The sequence below is a fragment of the Notamacropus eugenii genome, chromosome 5, assembly GCF_028372415.1.
Source record: "Notamacropus eugenii isolate mMacEug1 chromosome 5, mMacEug1.pri_v2, whole genome shotgun sequence".
In the NCBI taxonomy this organism is placed as follows: domain Eukaryota; kingdom Metazoa; phylum Chordata; class Mammalia; order Diprotodontia; family Macropodidae; genus Notamacropus; species Notamacropus eugenii.
In genome coordinates, this window is record NC_092876.1 from 21,771,396 (window position 1) to 21,796,974 (window position 25,579).

The 25,579-nt window shown below is 46.3% G+C and overlaps 2 protein-coding genes across 4 annotated transcripts in view; one reads left to right on the forward strand and one right to left on the reverse strand.

The window, feature by feature from the left end:
* The window catches only part of LOC140508360 (uncharacterized), a 28,556-nt gene extending 28,291 nt beyond the window's left edge, over nt 1–265 (reverse strand). The window contains exon 1 of the mRNA XM_072616213.1: nt 193–265. The gene's annotated coding sequence lies outside the window, so the exon portion shown is untranslated. The remainder of the gene's footprint in view (nt 1–192) is intronic.
* Nucleotides 266–8,408: 8,143 nt separating this feature from the next.
* The window catches only part of LOC140508353 (uncharacterized), a 93,124-nt gene continuing 75,953 nt past the window's right edge, over nt 8,409–25,579 (forward strand). For all 3 annotated transcript variants that reach the window (XM_072616200.1, XM_072616201.1, XM_072616199.1), the window contains exons 1-4: nt 8,409–9,429; nt 16,636–16,761; nt 20,075–20,201; nt 21,265–21,360. In XM_072616200.1, coding sequence (XP_072472301.1) covers nt 9,265–9,429; nt 16,636–16,761; nt 20,075–20,201; nt 21,265–21,360 — 514 coding nt within the window. In that variant the 5' untranslated portion in view covers nt 8,409–9,264. The remainder of the gene's footprint in view (nt 9,430–16,635; nt 16,762–20,074; nt 20,202–21,264; nt 21,361–25,579) is intronic.

A 25,579-nucleotide genomic window follows, 5' to 3' on the forward strand; every position in this document is an offset into this window, starting at 1 on the left:
CCCCCTCCTTCTGGCACACGCGCAAATGCGTGCACGGACACTCCCACGCTCACTAACCCAAGCAGGGTCCGTGCGTCCTCTGGCGCCCCCCGGGGGGTAAGGAGGAGGAGGGGCTCCCCCCGCCCCTCCGGGAGTCTTGGCTGCGCCTGCGCACTGATTTCCTTCGCACTTCACTCCCCCGCCCGCACTCACCCAGGGGGGCCCAAGAACAAAGGGCCGAACAAACCGTCCAATCCCTTGGGAGATTGCGCCTGCGCACTTCTAGATTCCCAGCATGCCCTGGGGCTCCGCAGTGGCCACAGGAGGTGCGAGGCGTGGGTGATGTCACGGCCCAGGTATTCTGGGAAATGGAGTCCTCAACTTCTGGACTTGGCTGCCATGTGCGGAGCCGCGAAGCTCCAGAGGGGGTCGGGTTCTTTGAGCTCATTCCTTTAAAAGAGCACCAAGCTCTGCGAGGAGGGCCTGGGAATCTGGGTCCAAGGGGAACTGATCAGGTTTTTAAAGTTGGAAAGACTTGAGCCGCACCCTTGGCCAGCCCCTGCCTGCAGGGCAACCCCCTTCCCCCCACCCCCACCCCCACCCCCATACAGCCCGTGGCACACACCTCTCCTCCAGGCAGCGTCTGGGCAGACTCTCCTCACCACTCACCTGTGGGGTCTCCCTGCCTCCAGTCTCTCCCTTACTCATGTCCAAACAATGTCCAACACAGCCTGGCAAGGTGATTTTCCTAAGCACATGCTAGGGATGCTCCTTCCCCCCTCCCCTGCACCCCGGGTGCGGTGTTTCAACTGGACTCCCAGAGTCCTCCACTCTCCACAGCTTGACTTCTGATCGCTGGGGTTTGTTCTCGCTTGAGTCCACAGTTGGCTCCTTCTTCGCTGCCGGAGGTCCTTCTCCTTGAAGCTGCTTGAAAGCCTTCCTGAGTCTTGCCCTAACTCTGGATGGAGTGTGTGGATGGAGCTTTTCCCTGACTGGGGTGTCTCCTGTTGTGTTTCAAATCACCAAATCGATATGGCCCAGGCTGGAAGACAACAGGGAATCCCATCTTCCCTGGTGAGAACTGTTTGTTTTCAGAGATCTACATCTTTTTGCATTTCTGGTCCCAGCAGCTGGATTCCTGTGTATGCTCTCCAGTTGTCCACAGCTTTGACCACTTCAGAGCCTCCAAAGTTGTGTCCAATTTTTAGCTCAGCCAGTGGTCAGCCTTATTTTAATTCCAGTAGAGAAAAGTATTCCTACTTTGTAAAAAGATCATCACCAGGTCTTAGTAACGCATTAACTAACACCTGGTCATACCTGATTATATCCTATGGCTCTATCAGCCTAGCTGGAGAGGGAAGGGGGAGTTCAATTATCTAACCCTTACCCACCTAAATATAACATGTATGCAAGATCAGTAATTACAGTCCTGATGGTAACACTAACAATTGGGAAAAATCTGGAAATGACAGCTGATCTGGGCTTTGATGGGCCCTGGGGCTCTAAGCAGGGGAGGTGAGGAAGGAATGCATTTAGTCAGGACTGACAGCTCATGCAAAGGCAGGGGATCAAGAAGTCTAGCATATGGTGGAGAAAGAAGTCAGTGGAGTTAGGAGAGCCTCGAGGGGAGAGAAGGAGAGGATGACTTCTGACTTGGGAAGCTGTGACTGGAAGGATGAAATTCAGAAAGAAAGCTTGAGAGGGCCTGATGACACTGCTTTGCTCAGGCTTCCTGCTTGGGATACCTGTCAGGTCAAGCTCCATGGATGGCTGCTGAAGGAACTTCAAAGAGAAACACTACTAGAGAGGGTGAGATAGCCCAAGGGAGGATCATGCCCATCCCGGGGCTAGCAGTGCTCTTTCCAAGCTGTGGAAGCAGCTGTGAGGAAATGATGCTTCTAGAGTCTGTGCCTTTGTTCCTGGTGGTCTCCTGCAGCATCACCAGGTCTCTTAGATGAGTATTTAAGGAGTGGCTTTGCTTGAAACTCAGGGCTGTCCAGCCCTATAGGGACAAACCTCATATAGCCCAGGAGGTGCTCAGAGCAAGGGCGTCTGCATTGCACCATGGTTGGAGGGGGTCATCCAGGATGAAGAATTCCATCTTCAGTGACTCGTTCAGAATGCCCTAGAATGCCAAAACCTGTGCTGGGTATTAGGAAGACAGAGACAGAAGCCAGAAAGTCCATTTTTTGATAGCTTTTGGATTTTAGCCTTAATAGTCCCATTCTAGGGAGTTGAGTGAAAAAGAGACTCTTGAGAGGCACAGGACAGAAGTCATGTTAAGTCAACGTGTCAGCCTCTTCTCTGTGGCTGTGCCATGCCTCTATCCCATTAGTGCTCTACTGCATGGAGTCATAGAATTGTTAAGAACTGATGAGGAACTGCCCTTTAATCTGGGAAGATCTCTTCTCCTGCTATTCTTTCCTCTCACAGGAAGAGTCTGCAATGTATTTATCCACATCCATCATTCTATACTCCAGGCTATCTGCAGGCCTCAGTCCCCAGAACAGACCAGGGGATGAAGGAAGGGAGTCAGAGGCCTAGGTTTGCATCCAGACTCTGCCATGGGCTACCCTGGGTCTTGGGCAAGTTGCTTAGCCTTTCTGTCTCAGTTCCCTCCTCTGTCAAAAGAGAGGGTTAAACCAGCAAATGTTCACTCTGAAGCTCATGCATTTGACCACAATGGGTCCCTGGCCAAGCTCCACTTAATGACGGTGTTTTGGGTCTTCCTGCCTTCGAGTGAATGTCAGTGGTAAACTGTTTCTCTTTGGAAGAGCAACCCTGAGGGTCTTCTCCTCCCAGCTTGATTTTTTTTGTTCTGTTTTGTTTTCTTTTTAATTAAAGGGACCAACCCTTAACTCACTTCTTAAAGAAGCTAGACCTATTCCCTGAATGGGCATTACCTCACTCCGAGTACCTGAAAAGATCTTAGCCTTAAAGGGCAAGGGTCTCCCATTGCATCCTGAGCCATCTCTAGTCATTCTGATGAATATCTGGTCACTTGATCCAGATGGCTCAGGAGGAGAAAGTGAGGCTGGTGACCTTGTACAACCCTCCCTCACTCAAATCAAAGTCAACTCCAAGTTGTGTCATCATTTCCCTGATATCATGGTCTTTAAAAATGAAGGACAAACACAACCTGTGAGTAGACCAAGCTGCCTGAATGGGGACCCAGCTAGCTGGGTAACTCAACTTGTCCTTTCCTTCTCCCTTTCTTTCTCCTCTCCAAAGGAAGGTAAATTTTAGTGGCCAGAAGCTAACTTGGGGTTCACTGACTAGATTTTTTTCCTTCCTTCCTTCCTTCCTTCCTTCCTTCCTTCCTTCCTTCCTTCCTTCCTTCCTTCCTTCCTTCCTTCCTTCCTTCCTTCCTTCCTTCCTTTCCTTCTACCTTAAATCTAGTTTTAGACCCTCCTGGCTTAGAGTGAATGTCAGTGGTAACTGTTTGTCTTTCCAATAGTAACCCTGAGGATCTTGCCCTCCCACCTTGATTTTTTTTCCTTTTTCTAATTAAAGGGGCCATCCCTTGACTGCTTCTTAAAGAGTTCTATTCACTAAATGGCATTATCTCACTCTAAGTGACTACTTGAAAAGGCCTTAGGTTAAAAGGGTCAGGGTCTCTCATTGCTTCCTGGGCCATCTTCAGTCATCCTGATGAATTTCTGGTCAGTGGATCCAGATGGCTCTGGAGGAGAAAGTAAGGCTGCTGACAGCCCTTCTTCACTCAAATCAAAGTCAACTGCAAGTCATGCCATCATTTCCCTGATGTCATGGTCCTCTTAAAAAAATGAAGGACAAACACAACATGCATAAAGTCATCTTTATTAGGTTCCTATGTTTTTAAAAAAATAATCTCTGACAAAACTTTTGCATGCTGTCTCCCAAATCCATTTTTCCCATTAGTCCTGGATTTTTATGCTTTGATTTTGCATAGCACAGTGACTTTTAGGAATTCATATGGCTTGTTATAGAAGACCTGATTGTAAGCACACATGCAGCTGAGCATTTCTTCTGGTTAATCAAGGTTTGCAGAAGGCAAACAAAATTTCATTCAAAAGCAACAGAGAAGGAACAAACAAGTTTGCAGACTGGGCTAACCCCAAAAGGACTAAGTGGTAGAAGTCCCTGGATCCATCAGGTTCTGGCATACTTCAAGCTGAAGATCCCTGGTCCTGCCTCTCTCACTGGGTCGTGACAGCCATGATGACTCAGGCCTGATCCTCAGATTTCTTAGCAGCTCATCAATGTCTTGGCTCTCCAGTTCTTTCACAGCATGAAGTGGTTACAAGTACAAGCAATAGGAAATGATGTTCTTTCTGTCCTTGGACCATCCGAACTCATCTGGTGTGTCATTTCAGTTTCTGGGCACCATGGTTTAAGAAGGACATTGGAGATGAAACCCAAATAACCAGGATAAATGGGAAGATGAAATGTCTTGAGTCCATGTCTCCAGGGGATCAGCTGAAGGAGCTCCATGTATTTATGCCAGATAAGAGGAGACTCTGCAGGATAAGAGAGCATGCAAATGAATTGGATTTAAGTGAGGGAGGGCTGTGCAAAGTCCATGGCCTCATTTTCTTCTCTGGAGCCAGCTGGATCCAGTGGCCAGATACACATCAGGACAACTGGAGATGACCCCACTTGTTTTGCTTGGCCCCAGACAGTGGAACCAGGAGCAGTGAATGAATGTTGCAAAGGGGCAAATTCTGGGTAGATGTTGGGGAAAATAGCTTTATAAGGGAAGCTGCACACAAGTAGAAGATGCTCCTTGGGGAACTGTTGGGTTTTCCATCCCTGGGGTCTTCTGGCAGGGACTGGAGAGCAACTCATTTGATACAATGCAGAGAAGGCCAAGGTCTCCCACTGCATTGGGGTCATGGGGCCAGTTGTCTTGATCTATGTCTTGCCACTGAACTCTGGTAACTGGAGGAGAGAGTGAGGTTGGTGACTATACACAGCCCTGCCTCACTTAAATCCAATTCCCTTGCATGATATGGCATCATCTTTCTGAAGGTCCTCTCCGGTAACAAAGGAAAAACAACAACCCTGTGAGTAAGTGGGTGCTGGGGTGGGGGTGGGGGGGTGGATGCTCTGACAAAAAGAGAAGGAAAGTGTAGGAGAGCTTTGTTATAGCAAACTCTCCATTTAATGAGATTTTTCCAGTGCTGCCCCACCTACCACCAGCTTTAGTAATTACAAGGTGGAGGCAGGCATGCCTTGCAGCCCTGGGATCCAGATGGTCCTAAAACCTTGAATAGCTACAACCTGGGATGGACTTCTTTTTTTGAATGGAAATCAGTTATGAAGAACATCTTTGTTTCTAGCTACAAACACCCAGGGGACACAGACACATGAGTTAAGACATTCCCCGTGCTCCAGGAACCTTCTAGACAGATTCAGAAGGGAGATCCATTGTTTGATAAAGTAGAAAGTATAAATTTTCCAGGGAAAAACTCCTGAATTGATAAAAATTGCTATAAAAACTGGAAAGCAATCTGCTTGAAATAAGGCTTGCATTATCACCATTCATGACACTCCACAGTACGTTCAAAATGGATATGCAACCTTAATATTAAAGATCATACTATAAACAAATGAGAAGAGGAGATACTAAACCTCTCCCAGCCATGAGGAGGTGTGATTTTTACCCAAACAAAAGAGAGAGTCAAATACAAAAGATAAAAGGGATAATTTTGATTACTTGAAACTGAAAAACTTCTGAACAGAGGACATTAAGGGATCTAAGAGAAAAAGGGAGATAGTCAAAAAGGAAAGAATCTTTGCATCGTATTTTTCTGAAAAAGGTTGAGTATCTGAATATAAATTCTGTGTATACACATATAAAACACAGTCATATGTGTGCATATGTATATAGAAATATATGTATGTATGTATACGGGAGAGGTTTAGTATCTCCTCTTCTCATTGGAGGGGTGAAGGTCTGTGTAAGAGGGAAGAGGAGACAAGGTTTATACCATGGGGTATAACACATGCCTTAGAATCCAGGTGTCCTGACTTCCTGCCTCCAGCTCTCTCTATAGGGTCCAGTTGTCTCCCAGTGAAAGAATGTCCCTAAGGGAAGAGTAACAAGATAGAAGGAAAGGCCCCCTTGGTGGTAGGGCTGGGGTATGGCAAGTCAAGAATCTAGACAGGCCAAGATGGTAAGTGCTCCCAGCCTGGAGGACAGTTAGGTTGGGGTAGGCAAGTCTGGGGTCCAGGCTGTAGGAAGCGAAGGGATATCTACCTGAGGTTGGAAAGGGGATTGACAGAGAGAACCTGGAAGGAGGGAAGGTGGGCATATCATCGTGAAGAAGGTGAGTGTGTCAGTGGGAGAGCTGGGAGAAGGCCAGGTGACGTCTGAGAATGAGGGATTGAGTCCCAGAGCAGGGTGAGAGAGAAGGAAAGAGAGGGTAGGGGGATGGGGGAGGAGGAGATCTCAGAGATGATTGGCCTGCTGGGTAGTAGTTCAGGTAGAATTCTATCCCTGGAATGGAGTTTGGAGGCCTGGGAAGGGGCCAGAGGGGAAGAATGGGGCCATTCTAGGGCCCAAGGTATTTCATGTGAAGGAGCACAGGGCTTGGGGAGGAGAAGCAGAGTCTTGAGGTCCTGGCCCTGGGTGTGATTGGGAGCGCTGGGCTTTTGAGACTAGGAGGAGTCTCCCAGAGTGTGGAGACCTCTGCCTTCTTCCCTTGGAGCTGAGAGGTCTCTGCCCTCTCTTCATGTGCAGGTCCCAGGTAGGTCTGAGGGAGCACCCCTCAATCTCCTCCCTCTCTGCACCCTCCCTCTCTGCCCCCTTGTGCTGTCTGCCCTTTTTCACTGAGCCTCATCTTCCCCTCTGACTTCTTGGAGAGTGTCCTTAGCTCCATCAGGAGCAGGCCTCCCTCCCAGGCCTGGCTCTGGGGTTTGCCCCTGCTACTTGTCTAGGCTCCCTGTCACCTCCCAAAGGTCCTAGGGTGCCATCCTGTTTTACCATTGGATCACAATGACCTGACTACATATCTCACCCATATATAGGTGGAGGCAGAGCTCTGGGGGTCACTGAGGGTCTGACTGGTGATAACATTTAATATAAATTTTAGACTTTAATAAGGGCCAAAGTTTGAATTAAGAAGAGCCTGGACCTAATAGTCTCCTTTGTTAAACTCAGAGAATGCCTTTTGATGTCAAGCAAGCAAATGGGACTTCCTTACCAGACCCTTCTTCTGGTGTCTTAGTGATAAGGCCTGGGTTGTCAACTCTGTTAAGATACCACAACTTCAAAGGCCTGTTTAGGACAGGGTGTCTGTCATCACAGTGGTGAGACTTTCTCCTTATCTTAAGTCACAGAGACATGCTACAGAAAGATTCCCACACTTGGGATCCTAAAGCCCAATTGACACTACTTTGTAGTCTTACCAAATTTACAATGTGTTTATCTAAGAAAGCTCTTTTCTCATGGTAAAAGGTACTTAAGACAATCACCTTCTGTACAGAGGGAGTCAGTTCTGATCCTGCCTCCACAGCGCTATGTAACCCTTATCTTTATGGGGAATTGATTAATTAATTAAATCATAAAATGTATGCATTTAGCCTGTTGCCTTTTCTCTAACTAAGTTTTCAGGTCAACACACTGGACTCATCCCACCTGGGATCTCAAGCCCCCTCTGCCTTCTGGTCTCTGAAGGAGGATGGGGGAGGGGCATGAGGTCAAAGGGAAGGAGTTAGAGAAGGTGGCAAGTCCTCTTCCTGCTCAGACCAAGCTCACTTCCAAGCCACACCCTCTCTGCTGCCCTCCTCTGGAGGTGGAGTCTCTCCCCTGAGGGCAGAGCCAGGGGCTTTGTGACTCCTCTGAGAGCTCACCCTCCGTCATTTCTGGCAGGTCAGCATCCAGCCTAGGAAGAGAAGGCAAAAACAAAGTCTCCCCTCTCTGCTATCCTTGTCCCTCCCCAGCTCAGTCTGCAGGAGACCAAAGCCTGGAGCCAGGGGGAATGGCCCCTGGCACCCAGAGACCCTCATCCCAGGTGAGTGCAGTCCATCCACAGATCTGACCAGCATCAGCAATCCTGGAATACAGGAGAGCCAAGAAAGCTTTATCTTGGTAGATGTAGGTTGTGCTTGACTGTGGTGTCAGCAGAGCAGAAATTGCTCTGGTTCTGCTCATGTCCTGCCTCAGGCCACACAGGACTTCCTCAGGTCTCTCTAAGTCCCTCTCATTTGCCATTTCTTAGGTTAAGTCCATAAGCCAGGCCTGCGCAACTTGCATTCTGCCAAAGGATTTGCTCTCGACATAAAAGATGTTTTCCTCTACAATTTTTCGCGGGCCACCAGGAATCCTTTGGCATGCTGCAAGTGGCCCACAGGCAGTAGGAGCGCAGGTTGTGCAGACCTGCATTGAGCATTTAGAAAGTGGCAACTCTGTGTCAGGCCCTGTTCTTCTGTGGATATAAAGTGTCCACCTGAGATATAAAACTAACTCAACTGTTTCACAAGAGGAAAGAAAAAAACAGTTTCTGCCCTCAAGGAGTTTATTCTAATGGGGAGAGAACATGCCACCAGCTGGGTCCAAACAATCTCTGCACCCTGAGAAGGAAACCTCAGGCAGTGTCAGGGACCAGACAAAGCTTGTATTTAGAAGGGGAGACTTTAGCTGAGACATGAAGGAAGCCAGGGGGCCCACGTTGGGGGAAGGCCATCCACAGGGTCAGGGGATGGAGGGTCGTGGTCAAGCATCACCCAGGTCAGTGTGCCTGGGTCAGAGAGGAGAGGGAGGGGAGGAGGTGGGAGAAGACTGGGAGGGGATGGGGCTGGTTACATTGTATCTGCTGTGCGCAGGGAGACACAGCTTTCTGATCCCGTAATGAGGGACCAGAACAAGGGGGCTAGAGTGTGTCTGAAGCCACATCTGGCCCGATTCTGTCCCCTGGGTCACCAGACTTCCTTAAGGAGTGAGAGGTTTCCCCTCCTGGGGGCCCCCCTGCTCCCCCAAAGAGCCGGTGTCGTATTCTCCCAGGGGCCCATGAGGAAAGAACTGAGCCCCGGCCTTCCACCGGTCAGCTGCTGGCCTCTGCCTCAGTTTCCTTCTCTGTAAGAATGGGATGACGACACAGCAGCACCTCCGAGGCCTTTGGAGGAGAAATGGGGCAAGAGGCACTTATTAGGCGCCCACGGTGTGCCAGGCACCGGCCTGGGGGGGCAAACCCAGAGGGAGGGGCCCTGCCCTCCAGGGGCTTACAGTCTAAATACGGACCGTACAGAACCGGAAGCAGAATAGGGGGTTTGGGGGTAGAACGCTCGGACCGGGCCTAGAGAATGACGTCGCCCCTCCCCGACCCCATCTCAGTCTCGGCCCCTCCTCCTGTGGCAGAACCCCAGGGCATGCTGGGAATCCCGGGGTGCGCAGGCGCAGCTTCTCCGGAGGTTCCCGGTTGTCGGTTCGGCTCCTGGTTCGGCTCTTTGTTCTGTGGCCGCCGCCGGGTGAGTGGGGGGAAGGAGGTTGGCGCAGAGGGAGGGAGTGCGCAGGCGCGGCCCCTGCTCCCAGCCCCGTGGGGAGGTGCGGGGGGAGTGCGCAGGCGCGGCCTGGGGTCCCCGCGCCGCAGGGCAGCCCCTCCTCCTCCTCCCTCCCGGCGTAGCCCGAAGACCCCGGCGGACCCGGCTCGGGTTAGTGAGCGTGGGAGCGGCCGGACTGGCCTGGGCCCGGCCTATGGTGTGGGAGTGCGTGTGCAGGAGAGGGCGGGGCCGCGGGGGTGTGTGTGGTGGAGGAGGTGTCTGGGGGGTAAGTGCCGGTGAGCTCGAGCTGGTACCGGGGTGGGATTGCACGTGCGTGGGGGCGTGGGCTCCGGTGGGGGAGGGGCCGGGGCACACTTGTGTGACGTGGGGGAGGGGAGGCCCCTTACGGGGGGGGCCCCCCATTGGGCCTGCGCTTCTCCCTCGGGCCCCGTGCGTTTGGGGGGAGGGGCAGGGCTGGCCTTTGGGGTGACTCCCCTTCCTGCCCCTCTCTAAATCCCCCCAGGCCCAGCTTTCTTTATTTTAAGAGGAGTCCCCCGCTGTCATCCTGGGGTGCCCCGGGGCCCCTAAGTCTTGCTGCAGTCTGAAGACCTTGGGCCAGGGGCGTCAGGCTTGTCCCGTGTGGCCCCTGAGGATGGAGAGGCCAGTGGGGGAGGGGTCCCCAGAAGCCCCCCTTCAGGAGGGAGGGTTCAGGATGACGTCATCAGGACTCCTTTTCTGAGGACCCTGGGGGAGGGGCTTTGTCCTGGTAGAGAAATACAGTGACTTTTCCATTGCTGCCAGCTTCCCGAGGGAGTGACGCTGACCTCAGGCTGAGCATTTATTAAGCTCTTACTGTGTGCCAGGCGCTGTGCTAGGAACTAGGGATGCTATGGCAGCAAAAAGAAATATATTCTTCTCGCTTTTTTTAAAATATGTTTTTGAGTTGTTTTTCAGTCCTGTCCAACTCTCTGTGACCCCATCTGGGGTTTTCTTGGCAAAGATACTGCAGTGAATTGTCATTTCCTTTTCCAGCTCATTTTACCAAATGGAGGCAAACAGGGTAAAGTGAGTTGCCCAGCATAACACAGCTAGGAAGGGTCTGAGGCCAGACTTGAACTCAGGAAGAGGAGTCTTCCTCACTCCAGGCTGGCACTTTATCCACTGTGTCACCTTGTTGTCCCCTCTGTCCTCAGGGAACATCCCTTCTAAAATGGGGGAGGGGAAGAGAACATCTGGAAGGACATGAGAAGGGGAAGGCAGGGAGGAGCCCTCATAATGCCTGGTGGCCCTGTCTGAGGAATGAGGGATGGCTGAGCTGGGCCCTTCCCCAAATCAGAGAATGGGCCAGCAGGCCTGCGGTCAGGAGGCAGCAGAGGCATGTAGATGTAGTCAGAGCATGGCTGGGCCAGGCCCTTCCCCAGAGTGGATGCTCAGGTCAGAAGCCACCAATGGGAGAAGCAGCCACCATGAGAAATCAGGAGGCAGCTGTGGGATGTGAACACATACCTTGTCACTAGCTCTGATCTTGGGCACAAAAGAAACAGCATCACATTTTCCTCAGCACCGGCTTGGTGCCCATCTCCACCTCCAGATGCTCCTTCTACCACCATTATCAGTAACCTCTCCTGGGAGTTTCATTCAGTCTACATTTTTTCCCAATCCCATTTTTGGTAGCCTGTTATCTGTTAACCTTGGTGGCATTCTCCTTTTTCAGCTATTTCTGTGCCAGGCCCAAAGATATGCAAGATCCCGGTGAGGTTAGGATGAACCTTTGGAGTGGTAGGGTTGAGAGGATGGGAATGAGTAATCAGGTGGTAGAGGAAGTGGAAAGGGATTTGCATCTCTTCTCTTTGAATGGCAATAATTTCTGACCTGTTTTCTTGCGCTGGAGGCTTGTGCAAAGGAAGACACACATGCCCAGGAAACCCAAATAGAGAAGTGAAGATATTCCCTGTGTTCCTGGCCCTTACCTCCCAAAGGAGAATGTTGAGTGGGAAGGGGCCTTGGGCCAGAACAGTTCCTGGACTGGGGAGTGGAGTGGAATCTCAGGGTATGGATTGACACATCATAGAGGAACAGCTGCAACGCTCTCTTGCTCGTGGTTCTTGTAAACTGGATTGGAGAGAGAAGGGGAGAGGTTTGGGGTGCAAATGAGGCCAAAACAAGGAGTGGTCAAAGTATCGAAATGAATGTTACCTTGAATTTCTTCTGAATTAGTTTAATTGATTTTATGCTGTATTAATCTTATAATTGTGTCAGCTTTCTCTTAGTTAAAGTTACAAGTAACTTATTATCCTCCCCAAAAGGTACTAGGGGATCTGCTAACTCAATCAAGTCTGCAAGATGCTGATGGGTTCCATAAAACAATGAACATACCTTAATTGTCAGAGAGGGGTGGTCAGTAGCCCCTTGTGGGTGTGCTACCTTGCTTTCTTTAAAATAACCAGTCATGTTATCCCTGGTGCTTTGTAACCAATTGTATTGTCTTCCTCAACTGTGTAACTCTGTATTCCCCAAAACTATAGTAAGGATGGTGAGCCCTCCATGGGGGTTCTGGTCGTTGAGAGAGACCATTGACCCAATTCATTGGCTGCTGTTAACCTAATCAGTAAATTGATCGTGCTAAGACAGTTGTTTCTCAGGTTACCTTAATTTTCAAACATAACAGCAGTCAGGTCAGATTGGGTAGAAGAAACCTCCTGAGTGGAAAGTGCTTGGGGCCTGAGGCTTTCCCTGACCCTGAGCTCTAGAATTCAACAAAGGGGGATTGCAGAGCCTCAGGGAGGGAAGGTTGTGGGCAGGGCTTGACTGGCCCCAGACTCCTTTGCAGAATCTTCCCTTGTGACTTCAGGGTCCTCTGCTTGACTGAAATTCTTCCCATTAAAGTTACCAGTGACCTCTCTTTTCACAAAGCTTTTAAGGGCTCCATAAATGCTACTAATACCAAATGACAGGTTAACTCTGTCTGATATCACATAACACCATGTTGCATGGATTTTCTAGGTCCTTGGTAGCCACTGCATGACTAAGCTAGAACATTTTAAAGACAGGTCCCCAATGGTTTATTCACTCCACACTGTGACGCTGCCATCTGTAGGTGATAGACATATGTGTCTTCCAGTTCCACAAATGACAAAAAGACACTCTGCTCCTGAGCTCCATGACACAGCATTTGGATAGGATTGGTTAGATCTTATAGGCAGACTTACAAAGAAGTTTTGGGTAAGTTCGGATAAGGGCACAGAGATAGCAAGAGGAAAGGGGTGGGAATTTAGGGGTAGGGTTAGAAAGGTCTCTTACAAAGGACATCTGTTTATACCAGTCCAAAGAAAACAGCATCTGCTTGCTTAGGTAGTTAGTATTTGCTAAGCCCTTAGTGCCTTATTAGAATAACAGGACAATGAGTTTTCTTATGTCTTATGAATTTTCTTAAAGTGATTGAGGGAAGGGAGGTACCAAGGGGACGTTGATACATTGATATAAGAGTAGCCAATGTAGCATCAAATGGAGTCAGATTTTGGACAATCATTTTCCACTTTGAAAACCTCAGTGGTGACTGTTAGGAATGTGAATGCAAAAGCTGTCCTTGTGCCCCCCAGAGGAGGAAAGAGATTAGGAGGCAGTGGTATCAAAATGGCACAAAGGCAGCAGGCTAGGGCTTAGTGTTGGGCTGCTTGGGGAGAGCTAGAGAGCTGAATGAAGCAGGAAGCATGGCATGAAGTTGGCATCAAAGATGGCTTCTTGTTCTTACAAGTCAGCTAGAGTGCAGGGAGGCCGTCTGACCTCTTGACTTCCTGGCTGAGATCTGCCTGAGACCTGCAAGCACAGGATTTCTAGGAGGAAAAGGGCTGCTGCTTCCAGCCAAGGGGTCTGCGAGGAGGAGGAGTCCAAGGCAGAGGGTGGGCCATGTGGGAAGCAGAAGAGTCTGTAGTAGCCTCAGTGGGCCAAGCCATTTCTAGGAGGGTCTAAGAGGCCCTCTCTGCCTATGACCTGAGGCCCCAGGATCATACTTTCCTCTCCATTCACACTGAAGGCCCCTACCTTCCTCTCTGCCCCTGCTCCTGGTCTCCATCAGCTGCATGGCCATGGGAATGACCCCTTTTCTGCCTTGTCCTTGTCCTAGCCCACCAACTTCCACTCCAGGGCTTGAATTCCACAGGAGTCATCACCCCCCAGGCTGGTCACCCCTTAGAGCTTCTCATTTGTCCATCACCTCCCATTCTCCCTCTTTCCTGCTCTGGGACTCAGACCCTCCTCCCTCTGAGTAGAAAGAATGCCACAATACGACTTTAGGAGTAGACTAACCCAAGGGAGTGGGCCCTAGAATTTGAGCTCCTGCCAGCGAATGGCCCTTGGAAAAATTGAGATTCTATGTGATATCATTTGTAAATATAAATCCATCTCCGATGGGACTGAGTTTGTTTTAAACTAAAGTATAATGTCTCATTTAAAATCTTATGTATTCTCCTCTTAGAACAACTGTGATGTTTTACCCTCATGCCTTAATATAAAATACACTTAAAACTTGGCATTAAGGCAGTGTGTTTAGAAAGGCTAAAGACCAGAATTGAAAACATCATTGGATCAAAATGACTATCCTGGTATCTGAATGCATTCCGCGTAGAGTGTCAAACTGATAAATGGAGAAAGTAAGTTTCTATGTAAGATAATTCAGAAATGTCTTCAGCTTAATTGATGTTGTTTAATTGACAATAAGTTTTGTTTCAAAGCTTTTACCAAAGCATTAAGATTTGATTTAAACCTGTGACATTGTTTGTATCGTTATTATGCTTTTAATTTTTCTTTTATTGTGATTTTTGAGAAACCATTATATAAGAAATGCTGTTAATTTGAAAAATAATGCCTAGAGGCTGGTCCAGTTGTTTCCTTAAGAAATTAACTCTTTTTTTGACCTAAATGTTTTGAAATGATGGATTAAGTTGTTAAAAAATGTGGTACCAATTTTTAAAGACTAATTGCAGTTAATTTCTGTTTTACTTTGAAAAGGATAACAATAACAAAACTTTCTGTTTGGGAAAAGTACAAAAGACCTTGTAAATTCTACTTATGTGGAGACTTACCCAGGTGCCTTTAGACCTTTTTCTTAGGCAAGGTCGTAAAATCTTGGCCTGGGAAAGAAGTTGCTGAAAAAAAGTATTGAAATGGTTTATGAAAATTATAAAATTGCACTTAGAATATCATGTATTTTTATTTGTTTGAGCCAACTCAGTCTCAACAAACCCCACCTTGATTCAGAATTGGACTTCTTTCTTGAATACAGTTGGTAGTGTCAGATCTTGGAATACAGAAAATAAGAAAATGGCTCCCGTGTCCATGATCTGGGGACTTCTGGTAATTCCGTAAGCATAGATTATGTGCTGGGTGCTCTGCTAAGTGTTGGAGCTACAAAGCATGGTGAGCAGCCCCACCCCTCAAAGAGCTTACTTTCCAATCAGTTTAGTCAATTAAAGAAGTCAACAAGCTTTTATTAAGCCTCTGGTGTAGACCAAGCAACTCATTGGCCCTTGGGATTCCAGGAATGGAAACAGATAACAAGAGACAATTTGCAAATGACTACATATATACATGTATACCTACATGCATAATCAGAAGCCATGAGGTACAGTGGATAAAGTTCTGGGCTGAATTCAAATCTGGCCTCAGACAATTCCTAGAGAATTGGTTTCAGTTTTCTCTACTATAAAATGATGGTAGTAGGACCTATGTGACAGAGTTATTATTAGGACCAGATGAGATAATACTTACAAAGTGCTTCTGCATAATGTTTCCTTGTTTCCTACATATGGTCAGTTTCAGGAATTCCGATAGAAAGTGGACTAAGAAAGGTTTCTTGCAGAAGATGAGATTTTAGTCAAGACTTGAAGGAAACTCGTGAAACCAGGCAGCAGAGATAAGGGGGGGACAGCATTCATGTCATGGGGGATGACAGTGAGGAGCCAGTGAAAATGCAGAATCATGGGGTAGAAAGTCACTTATGAAAAACAACAAGGAGGCCATTGTCACTGAATCCTGAGAACATGGAGGGGAATTAAAATGCAGGGAGGGGAAGAGGGAGCTCATAGGGTTGACCAGACTTGGGGGTGTAGCCCAGCTGGGGTTCAAGTCTTGGGGTGGAATTTGGAAGCCAGGTTGAGTCTAGGACAGAAGAGGGTTCATTCCAGTGGCAATGGCATTGCAGATGATGGTGGGCAGGGCTTGGGGGAGAGAGGCAGAAAGGGTCAGGAGGGCTTTACTGTGGGTACCATTGGAGGAAAGGGGGGCTGAGAGGCAGAGCAGGGCAAGATATGGCTCTTAGAACTAGGAGCATCCACCCAGAGCAGGCTGGCTCAGAACTAGAGCCCTTGGAACCTTAACTTCCTTTCCTTGGAGTGAGGATTATTCTGCCTTCCCTTGGAGCTGAGATTTCTCTGCTTTTTCCTTTGGAGCTGAGATCTCTGCCTTCTGGAAGGCAGCTCTGCATGTGCAGGTCCCAAGTAGATCTTAGCCAGAAGCCCTCCCTGCCTCCAGCCCCTACTGGCTGTCCTTTGCATTGGGCCTTGATTTCTTTGTTAGACCTCTTGGTGAGAGCCCTATGGATATTGCAGAAACAGGCGTCCCTCCCAGCTCCCTGGTCACATCCCAAAGGTCCCCACCTTTACCTTTGGGTGGCCATTAAGCAACTTTCCTATCTTAGTCATGGCATCAGCTGGAAGGAGACCTCAGATTTAGGAGTCACTAAGGCTCTGACTGCTCTCATTCCTCCTGGGATTCCAAGCCCTTTCTGCCTCTTGGGTTTCTGTAAGAGGATGGGGGATGGGAGGTGGGCATAAGAGAAGGAGTTAGTGGGTGGAAAGTAGTCTTTGTTTTGAGACCTTCTTCTCTTAGCCCAGACCTGCACAACTTGACAGTATTGAGGGGCCAAAATTAAAATAGGCAAAACTTCTTTGGGTGCCAGATAGGTTAGACTAGAGACAGACTGACAATGGTTGGTTGCCTCGGGTCACATGACAAACAGGAGAGGGCACGGTGGCAATCCTACATTTTTCAAGGGAAGCCAGAAGTCCTTTGACAGTAGATATATTGTGCAAGTCTGTCCTAGCCTGACCCTACCTGCTGTCTATCCCCTGACCCCTGAGGGCAAGGTCAGGGGCTTGGTCATTCCTCTGAGACCTCACTCTCTGTAAATCCTTGTAGGCCAGTCTCCTGCCTAGGAAGAGAAAGGAAAGACGTCTCCCCCTTTTTGATCCTTGTCCTTTCTCAGCCCAGCCTGCAGAGGATCGAGAGGAAATGGCCCCTGGTACCCACAGCCCCCAAGCCCAGGTGAGTGCAGTGCATCCCCAGACCTGACCAGCATCAGCCAATGTAGCCAATTCCATCTTCATGGAGGATTGTCTTTGAGACTGGCCATCTTTTTACCTATGGATTGTTTCTTTACGAGAATTGATATAAAATTGAGTACAGTAGTAACCACACTGCCTTCCTCTTTTCTGTTTTGAAGTGTTTCAGTGACACTAACCACCCCAGTCCCCCCAGTTGCTGCCCTCTCTGTGTGTTTTTTAGGTTCCCCTTCATTGTAACTGACTGAAAAGGGTGATCACTCATTAATCTCTATCTGTAGGCATCATGTCTTTGCTCTTTTTTTCCTGCCTAGCCCACCTCCCCCTACACGCAAGTCCTTCCCCTTCCATTGTTTCTTGTGGCCAAGCTCTCACCTGTAGCAGCTGAAGGTCAAGGAAAACCCCTTCACTGAGTCTTGTTGGGAGGGACCTGGAGCAGAGGCCTGAAGGCTTCCCCAGCTCTTGTCCTTGACTCTGTTCTCTTCAGAGCTGAAGTTGTCCTCCTGGTTCTGGGCACCAGCTCTGCCTCAGCTCGCATAAGTCTCCCCAGGAATCTCTGAATTCCTCCCATTTACCATTTCTTAGGTCAAGTCAATAAGCATCAAAAAGTGACTTCTCTGTGCCTGGCCCTGTTCTGGGTCTTGAGAATTGGCCAGTGCTATAAGCTAAGGCTTGATTTGCTGGACAGAAGAAAGTGACAACCATGAAGAACACAAACCTTAGCCATGTGTTGTGTTTACAGTTGTTTCTTCTCAGAAAGCTGAGTGTTTAGCCTTTACTAGCAGGCTGTTGCCTGGCTTCCTCCTACTTTAGGGGAATCTATCTACCTTATGTTGGTGTGTTCTAGGGATTCCAACAGACCCCCCCTCTTCCCTCATTTGAGGGCATCAGGAAAGCTCCCAATCTCTTGTAGTCTGGACAAGAGGAAACGAGAGGCAAAGCATGGAAAAAGTGGAGAGAAAGGGATTGGCCAATAGTGGGAACACATTGGGGAAGGGGAAAGTGGCAGGGATGGAGAGAATGCTTCAGAGAGCACAACTCCAATGGACTGGCCACGTTGTTCGAATGCAAAATGTACACTTGCCAAAAAGACTATTTTATGGAGAACTTGCATGGGACAGGCGATCACATGGGGCCAGAAGAAGCAATACAAGAACACTCTCAAGAACGTTGGGTTTGACTATGAGACATGGGAGACAGGGACCCAGGACTGCTCAGCATGGCATGCCCACATCAGAAAGGGTGCTGTGTTCTATGAGCAAAGCAGAATTGAAACAGCACAAAGGAAATGTAGGATGTGCAGATTTGAAGTAACTACCCCAAATGTTCACGTGGACTATCTGTGTCCAATCTGTGGTAGAGCATTCCAAGCTCTGATCAGCCACAGTTGAACACACTGAAACTTCACTTTATCATGGTGGTGTCGTTTTGGTCCTCTTAGAGAATGAAGGACCACAACCAACCAACCAATGAACCATGTGCCGTGTACTGCATTAAGACCTATATAGAGATTACATTTCTTGGCCCTGCATTCTAACTGGAGCTGCAGAGAGTAGTGATGAGGTAATACCAATATCATGTTACATGTTTTTGAGATTATTCCAGTAATAAGCATGGCAGAGAAGAACGACAGACATGTCCCAAGGTAGTGGAACCAGGTGCCAATTCAGCAGATGTTTGAGCTAAGCTCTCTCCTTAATTGGAGTTTTGGAATATGTGACCTCACCTCATAGTGGTGAATGAGGTATGTGGGATGATGGAGAAGGAAAGAGGTTTGGAAGAACTTCTCTTCTGAGCAAGTTCAGCATTCAGTTATAAACGAATGATCAATAAAGGTCAGCCTTCCTATAGACATTGCTCACACTGAGTAAATATAATACAGTGAAGAATCATGACTCTAGGAGACTCTAGTAAAAAGGAAAGTTCTTTAAATCCTTGGGAATCTCAAAAAGTAGGAAAATAGTAATAAATTCTTTAATTGTTCAGAAGGTCAATAATAGGAGGTAAAGGAAGCCACAAGTGAAATTTGGATTACAAGTAGAACATAAATCAGATGTTTTAAGGAAGAAATCAAAAGAAAACATGAAGGCTTTTGTGAACATGAAAGGGAATTACTCCGAAACAAATGAATGTCTGAAAAAGTGAGTCATACCATTCAGTTAGAAATGAAAGAAAATGAAATGGAAGAGCCTAAAATACCAAGTGCATTGGCCGAACATGAGTTCTATATGTAGGCAAAATGGATGCCCCCTCCCAAGTATCAGGGTATTTATAGATCTGTCCCCTCTCTTGTATGTTATCCATTAGTCCGCCTCTTAACTTATTCTCTTGACTTTTTCTTTTAACAAAGTTTACTTTTATTGATACCTTGTTTCCATCATTCTGTTAATTCTTGATCTGCAGTGCCCTAAGGTTTTAGGGGTATGTTTAGATATTTTATTTTTCATAAATAATATATCAGTGTCTGTCTTATGAATCGGCTAAGTCTCTAACCCCAGTTAAGAAAAAAATTAACATTTTCCATAAATGAAGTAACCCCCCCTTTCCCATAATAACTACTCTTATTTCTATATAAATATTAAAATTAGTGGATATATTCCATTAACAAGTAAAAACAATCATAAAGCCAAGATACTGTATGTTTTGGCTATGACATATCGTACCCAGCATCATCCCAAACCCTCAGTATAGCAATAGATAATTCTTCTTTGCTTGGCTGGAAACAGAGAATCATACCATTCATTTAAGGCCAGATGTTAATGACTCTTAAGAATTCTTTTCATGTTTTCATCTAGGTAAGACTTTATTTCAGCCTTTTAAGAAATTAATCAGTTAAATCCTTTTTCTTTACCCTCTCTTCAGTGATCACTGGTAATGTTCTTTCCCCAGAAAACCCTATACTTGTCAGCTTCTCACAAATTCTTCATGGAATTTTCTTAACATATCACTTATGATACTTTTGATGAGAAGAAATTTCACATCACCTTCTCTCCTTGTCCTTCACAGGTTCTCATACCTCAGTGACAGCACATATATCCCTTTGATTTCATATGGAGAAGCATTTCATACTAAGATACTTTGTCAACTTTTATTATTCCGTTATAATTCTCATTTCAAATATGAAACTCTTTTCTCAACATTCCATGGTTCACATGTTATCTCCAACACTCATAAATTTATGAGTTTTGGGCAAATCCCTTCTGTGCTTGAGTTTCCTCCTGTAAATTGATGAGAATTGAGATTAGATGAATTCTGTAGTCTGTTTCAGCTCTAAATCATGACTTTTGGTGCTTTAGGAATCAGTGACGTTCCAGGATGTGGCTGTGGATTTCACCCTGGAGGAGTGGGGCCTCTTGGACCATTCTCAGAAAGAACTGTACAAGGAGGTCATGCTGGAAACCTCCCAGAACCTGCTTTCTCTGGGTAAGGACCATTTCCTGTGGTAACTGAATCTTCCATCGAAGGAATGTCTTCATTCCTTACCTATTGTGCAGGGTATGACCTTTATTAATTGTTCAAAAGGCAAAAATGCTGGTCTCTCCAGAGGGTCTTCCTGGTGCCTGGTTTTTCTGTGAAAAGTCTTTGAATCACATTATTGGAAGCTGGGACTTTTCTGTGTTGCTCCTGAAATTGACTCCTATTTTTGGCAACTTGAGGTCAAGACTCAAACCAGTGTTACAGAATTTCAGACTTGGAGCTAATCTCAGAGGTTATCTTCTAATTGGATATGAATTTTGTCTCTGAAGATAGCTCATGCAGCTTTTCCTTGATGATGGGCAGTGAAGGGAACTCTCTGCCTTTCAAGGCAATCCCTTTCTCTTTGCTATGGGTCTAGACTTTAAAAATCTTCTTGTTAACAGGCATCAAGCTGTAGCTCCTTGCTCCCAGTCCTGCCTGGTACAGCAAGTGTCTCTTTATTCTTCCTTTGTGGTTCCCTCAAATTCTAGCCCAGATGGTGGGAAAGGAAGGGAAGGGAATCAGCATTTATACACACCTCTTCTTTGTCCCAAACTGGGCAAAGTGCTTTATAGTTGTTATCATTGGATCCTCACAACAGCCCCATGAGGTTGGTACTATTGTTATCCCATTTCATAGTTGATAGAACTGATGCCAACAGAGGGTTACATAACCCTCAAGGGGCACATAGCTACTATGTGGCTGAGGCTGCTTTGGACTCTTCTTTTTGACTCCAGGTTCAGACCTCTTACCACTACAGTTAAAGCTGCCTCTAATTTCTAGAAAATGGAAGCTATAGAATATGACCATCCTTCTGAGAAAGAGGAGAATAAAGATGAAATTTTCTAATTCCCAACTGGCTGCATGGTCTCTGCCCCCTCCCAAGATCCCAATGATCAATATCATGTGAACCATCCTTGAGGTGTGCTTAACCATCTTGTGGTTCTTGCTTTCACAACTCATTTCCCCAGACAGGATGAAATTGTGTATTTCTCTCTGTCCTTATCTCTTATTTATTCTATATTCCCAGGACTTCCAGTTCTTAGAGAAGATCTTATCTCCCCTTCTCAACAAGGGGAAGCACCAGGGATGTTGGAGTCAAAAGGCCCAAGGAACTCCTGGCCAGGTAAGTGGGATGAAAACAGGTGTATGAGGGCTGTTATTACAAGAGGCCTCATTGTGTTGTGATGAAGGGAGTGCTAGAATTGGGGGCAGGCAGATCTGACTTGGAATTTGTTTTTAGACACATTTTAGCAGTGGGATCCTTGATAAGTAACTGAACCTCTGAGCCCCAGTTTCCTCATCTATAATAAAGGAGAGAGGCTTTCAGGGATAAGTCTATGATCCTTTGAGAAGTCATTGTTTGGAGCTTTGGGGCGTAGAACTCTCCTGAAAGCATCTAAGAAGGGCTGAGGGTTATCTAATCTAATATATACTCTTTCTTAGACTTTAATCAAGTGAATAAGTAGAAAGCACCTACTATGTGCCAGACCCTGTGCTGAGTACCAGGGATACAAATAAAGGCAAAGGACAAGCCCTGCCTTCAAGACTTCCCAGTCTAGTGGTAAGACAAAGTGCAAACAAGTATGTACAGACCCACTACATCTAGGATAAACTAGAGCTAATCAAAAGAGGGAAGGCACTAAGGCTATTGAGGACTGGAGACAACTTACTTTAGAATGAGGGGTTTTAGGTGGAATGTCAGGGAAGCTACAGTGAGTGTGAGAGGCAGCCAGAAAAAACATGGAGTTGGGAGATGGAGTGTCCTGGTCAGGGAACAAAGAAGAGGCCTGAACCACTGATTACTGCACATGTGCAGGGGAAGTAAGGTGAAAGCAGACTGGGGAGGTGGGAGAGGAGCAGATGATGGAGGACTTTAACAGCCTACGGAAGATTCTATATTTGATCCTGGGGATAGGGAGCCAAGGGACAGTAGAAGTAGACAGCAACATGATCAGAAGTATCTTTTAGGAAAATGAGTTTGACACGTGGGTGGAGAATTGAGTGGATGGAGGAGAGAACTGATGTAGTGAAGCCAACCAAAAGGCATGGAATAATACATCAAGTGTGAGGTGATTGGTGGCTAAACCAAGAAAGTGGCAATGCTGGGAAACGAGATGTATAGGAGAGATATTATAAATGTGGAATCAACATGTCTTTCCTCAGTGTTGAATATGGGTGGATGTGAGTGTGAGAGATGATGATGAGTGGGTGATACTTAGGTTTTGAGCCTGGGTGATTGGAGGGTGGTATCCTGGAGAACAAATAAGAATGAAAAGCAATATGCTTCTTACAAGCAATAAGATAAACAGTAAGAAAGTAAGAAGACAGAAATGTTAGAGAAAAGATAACGGGTTTAGTTTGGACCTTGTAGGAAAAGAACCAGGAGAAGTTATTGTCACCAAAACCTAGAGAAAATTGAATATCAAGGAACAGGGCATGACTGCCTATTTCAAAGGTTTCAGAGAGGTCAGGAAGGATGGAGATTGGGAAAAAATCCACTGGATTTAGCAGTTAGGAGATTATTGGTAACTTTTCAGAAAGCAGTTTCAGTTGAGCAGTGATGTTGAAATCTGGAGTGCAGAGTTTTGAAGAGAGAAAGATGAAAGGAGTGTGAAACACTAAGTGTAGATGGCCCTCTCTAGGTATTTAGCCATAAAAGGAAGAAAGGGTGGAGGTCAGTGTCTAATGGGGATGAATGAACCATGTGAGGCTTTTTTCAGGGTTGAGTACACATCGTTTTATTTCTGACAGGAGGGCAAGAACCAGTAGCAGATTGAACATATGTGACAAAATTGTGATGGTTCAGGAAGGAATATTCTGACTGGGAGATGGGATAGACTGGGATCATTTATGCATGTAATAGGGTTTGCCTTGGCAACCAAAATGGCTGTCTCTTCATGGGAGACCGGGGCAATGGAAGAAAAAGAAGACATCCGATTTATGTGAGATGAGGAGTTATGAGAGCTTTTGGTAAGTGTACAATTTTTTTTTTTAGTAAAATATGAGCTAAGGGTTCAGCTGAGAATATTGGGGGAAGTAAACCAAATGAGAGAATTGGGGAGGAGTGAAAACACCTGAAAAAGCTGCTGTGGTGAGTGGGATAGGGAGTCACTCAGGGAGATATCAAAGGCTTGGCGTGACACACTGAGTGCCCAGTAACCTAAATTTGAAGTGGAATACTGACATCCCAGTTTCACAATTTTCTCTGTATCCATGCTGGTTCTTGTGGGTAGCAATGGAAGCTATGCTTTAGTGGAAGTAGTAATCCAAGGCTGAGGCTTGCACAAGTTATCAACCCAAGGTCCCTCTCCTGATCTCTCTGACTCAATCTTTGTCTCCATTCTCAGAAAATTGTTGGCCATATTCCTGTGGGTGACTACCCTAAGGTTAGGTCATTGGGAGGTATATACTCCCAGGTATCCCATAGAAGCAGACTGTCTGGGACCTTAGAAGTCTTTGTGATCTCCAATATTTGGTCTGGTCAGGACCCATCAGGTTTGGAGCCAGATAAAGGTAACTCCTGTTGGTGATGAGAGATAAGAAAGAGACACATAGAGTTGAGGCCAAAACCTTCATTTGAAGAGGAGAGAGACTAGTAACTAGGAAATGGAGTAGTGTTTGTGTCCTGGTATTAGCTGTGGGCCCAGTCAGTCAGTCGGTAGAAATTGATTAAGCACCTAGTATGTGCTAGGCTAAGCCCTGGGCTAGAAAGGAAGGCCAAAGATAGAGCCTGTTGTCCAGGAGCTCCCTTGGTCCCCTGTCTGCCCTTTGACTCAGTCTAGTGTATAAACATGGAGATGGCCTATGGAGAAGCCACAGGTTATTAACCTTCACTCTTTGCTGAATCAGGCAAAAGAGAATGTCTTTGAATGGAAATGAAGTAAGTTCGAGTGGGAAATAAGTGAATAGGAGAGAGAGGATAGCAGTTTAAGGAGAGTAGAGTTGGTGAGGAAGTAGTCAAAAGTACCTTAATGATGATAATAATAGCAGCCAACATTTCCATAGGGCCTGCTGAGTGCCAAATGATTTATAAATGTCTCATTTCATCCCCACCATGAGTCTGGAGTTCTTTTATAGATTAATAAACTGAGGCAGAAAGGGAATGTGACTTGTTGAGTGTCATGTAGGTAGAAAGTGAGTCTGGTTTGAACTCAGGTCTTCCTACCTCCAGGCATAGTTATCTGTTCCTTGTGCCAGCTAGCTGTCTCACAGTGGAAGGTAGCTTTGCATCATAGGGGAAGCTTCAAAGGGGAGAGAGTACTCCAGCCATTCATTAGAAACTGGGCTGGATGGAAGACAAGTGGTGATGTGAGGAGTGGGGATCAGGCCAGTTGTGTAATCACTTACTTACACTGATCTCTTTCCCTTCCCCCAACTACTTTTTTTTTTTTTTTTTAAGGATTGAAGCAGAAGTACAAAAGAAAATTAATTAGAGGATATCAGGAAGAAAATACAATTAACTGTTATAACAAAATGTGCTTGGGATGAAGAGTAGAAGGGTAGAAGAATGCATTAGAAAGCAGAACCAGATAGCATTTTGTATATAAGAAAGCCTTGTCATAAAGACTCACAGAGCATTGTAAGGAAAGGTTGGCACTCTTTAATACCTTTCCGAACTATGCCCCTACCCTTAGTCCCCTGTCTGCCCTTTGACCCAGTGATAACCACTGTACTTATAAAGGAATCACAGAAAGAGGAAAAAGACTCATTTACACAATGCAAAATTGTAGCTGCTGTTTTTTTTTGTTGCAAAGATCTGGAAACAAAAATAATGCTCTTGTACTGGAAAATGACTGAACAAATAATGGTTTAAGAATATAATGGATGATTATGGTGCCATAAAAAGTGATGAAAGGTACAGTGTCAGAGAAGCCTGGTAAGAGTTACCTGAACTGACATAGGGAGAAGTGAGTAGAACTGGGAGAAGCATTATACTAAAGCCACACAGGTCAGTGTGATGAACAGCCATGACTCCAGAGGACTAGTTCCCCAAATCTTTTTTTCTTAGATCTTGTTTCTAAAACACAAATGAACTGTGTTGTGATGCTTCCCCCCTCCCCCACTCGTTTATTCTGCTCCTATAATATTTCAGATTTATATGTCAGATGCTTACTATAATGTCTTGGCTTTCTTTTACCCCACAAGGATCCAAATTAATACTTTGATTCCTCTTTGTAATTATAAAATATAAAATTTTATTCTCCTTTAAATTATGGAAATATACTGTGGGCTTTCTGTAAGAATTTCTTTTTAAATCCTGTAAGACCTCATGCCTGCTGTTACCTGCAAGACTTCAATCCAATCATTTAACAGTTTTTATTGAATAGGAATAGCATTTTTAA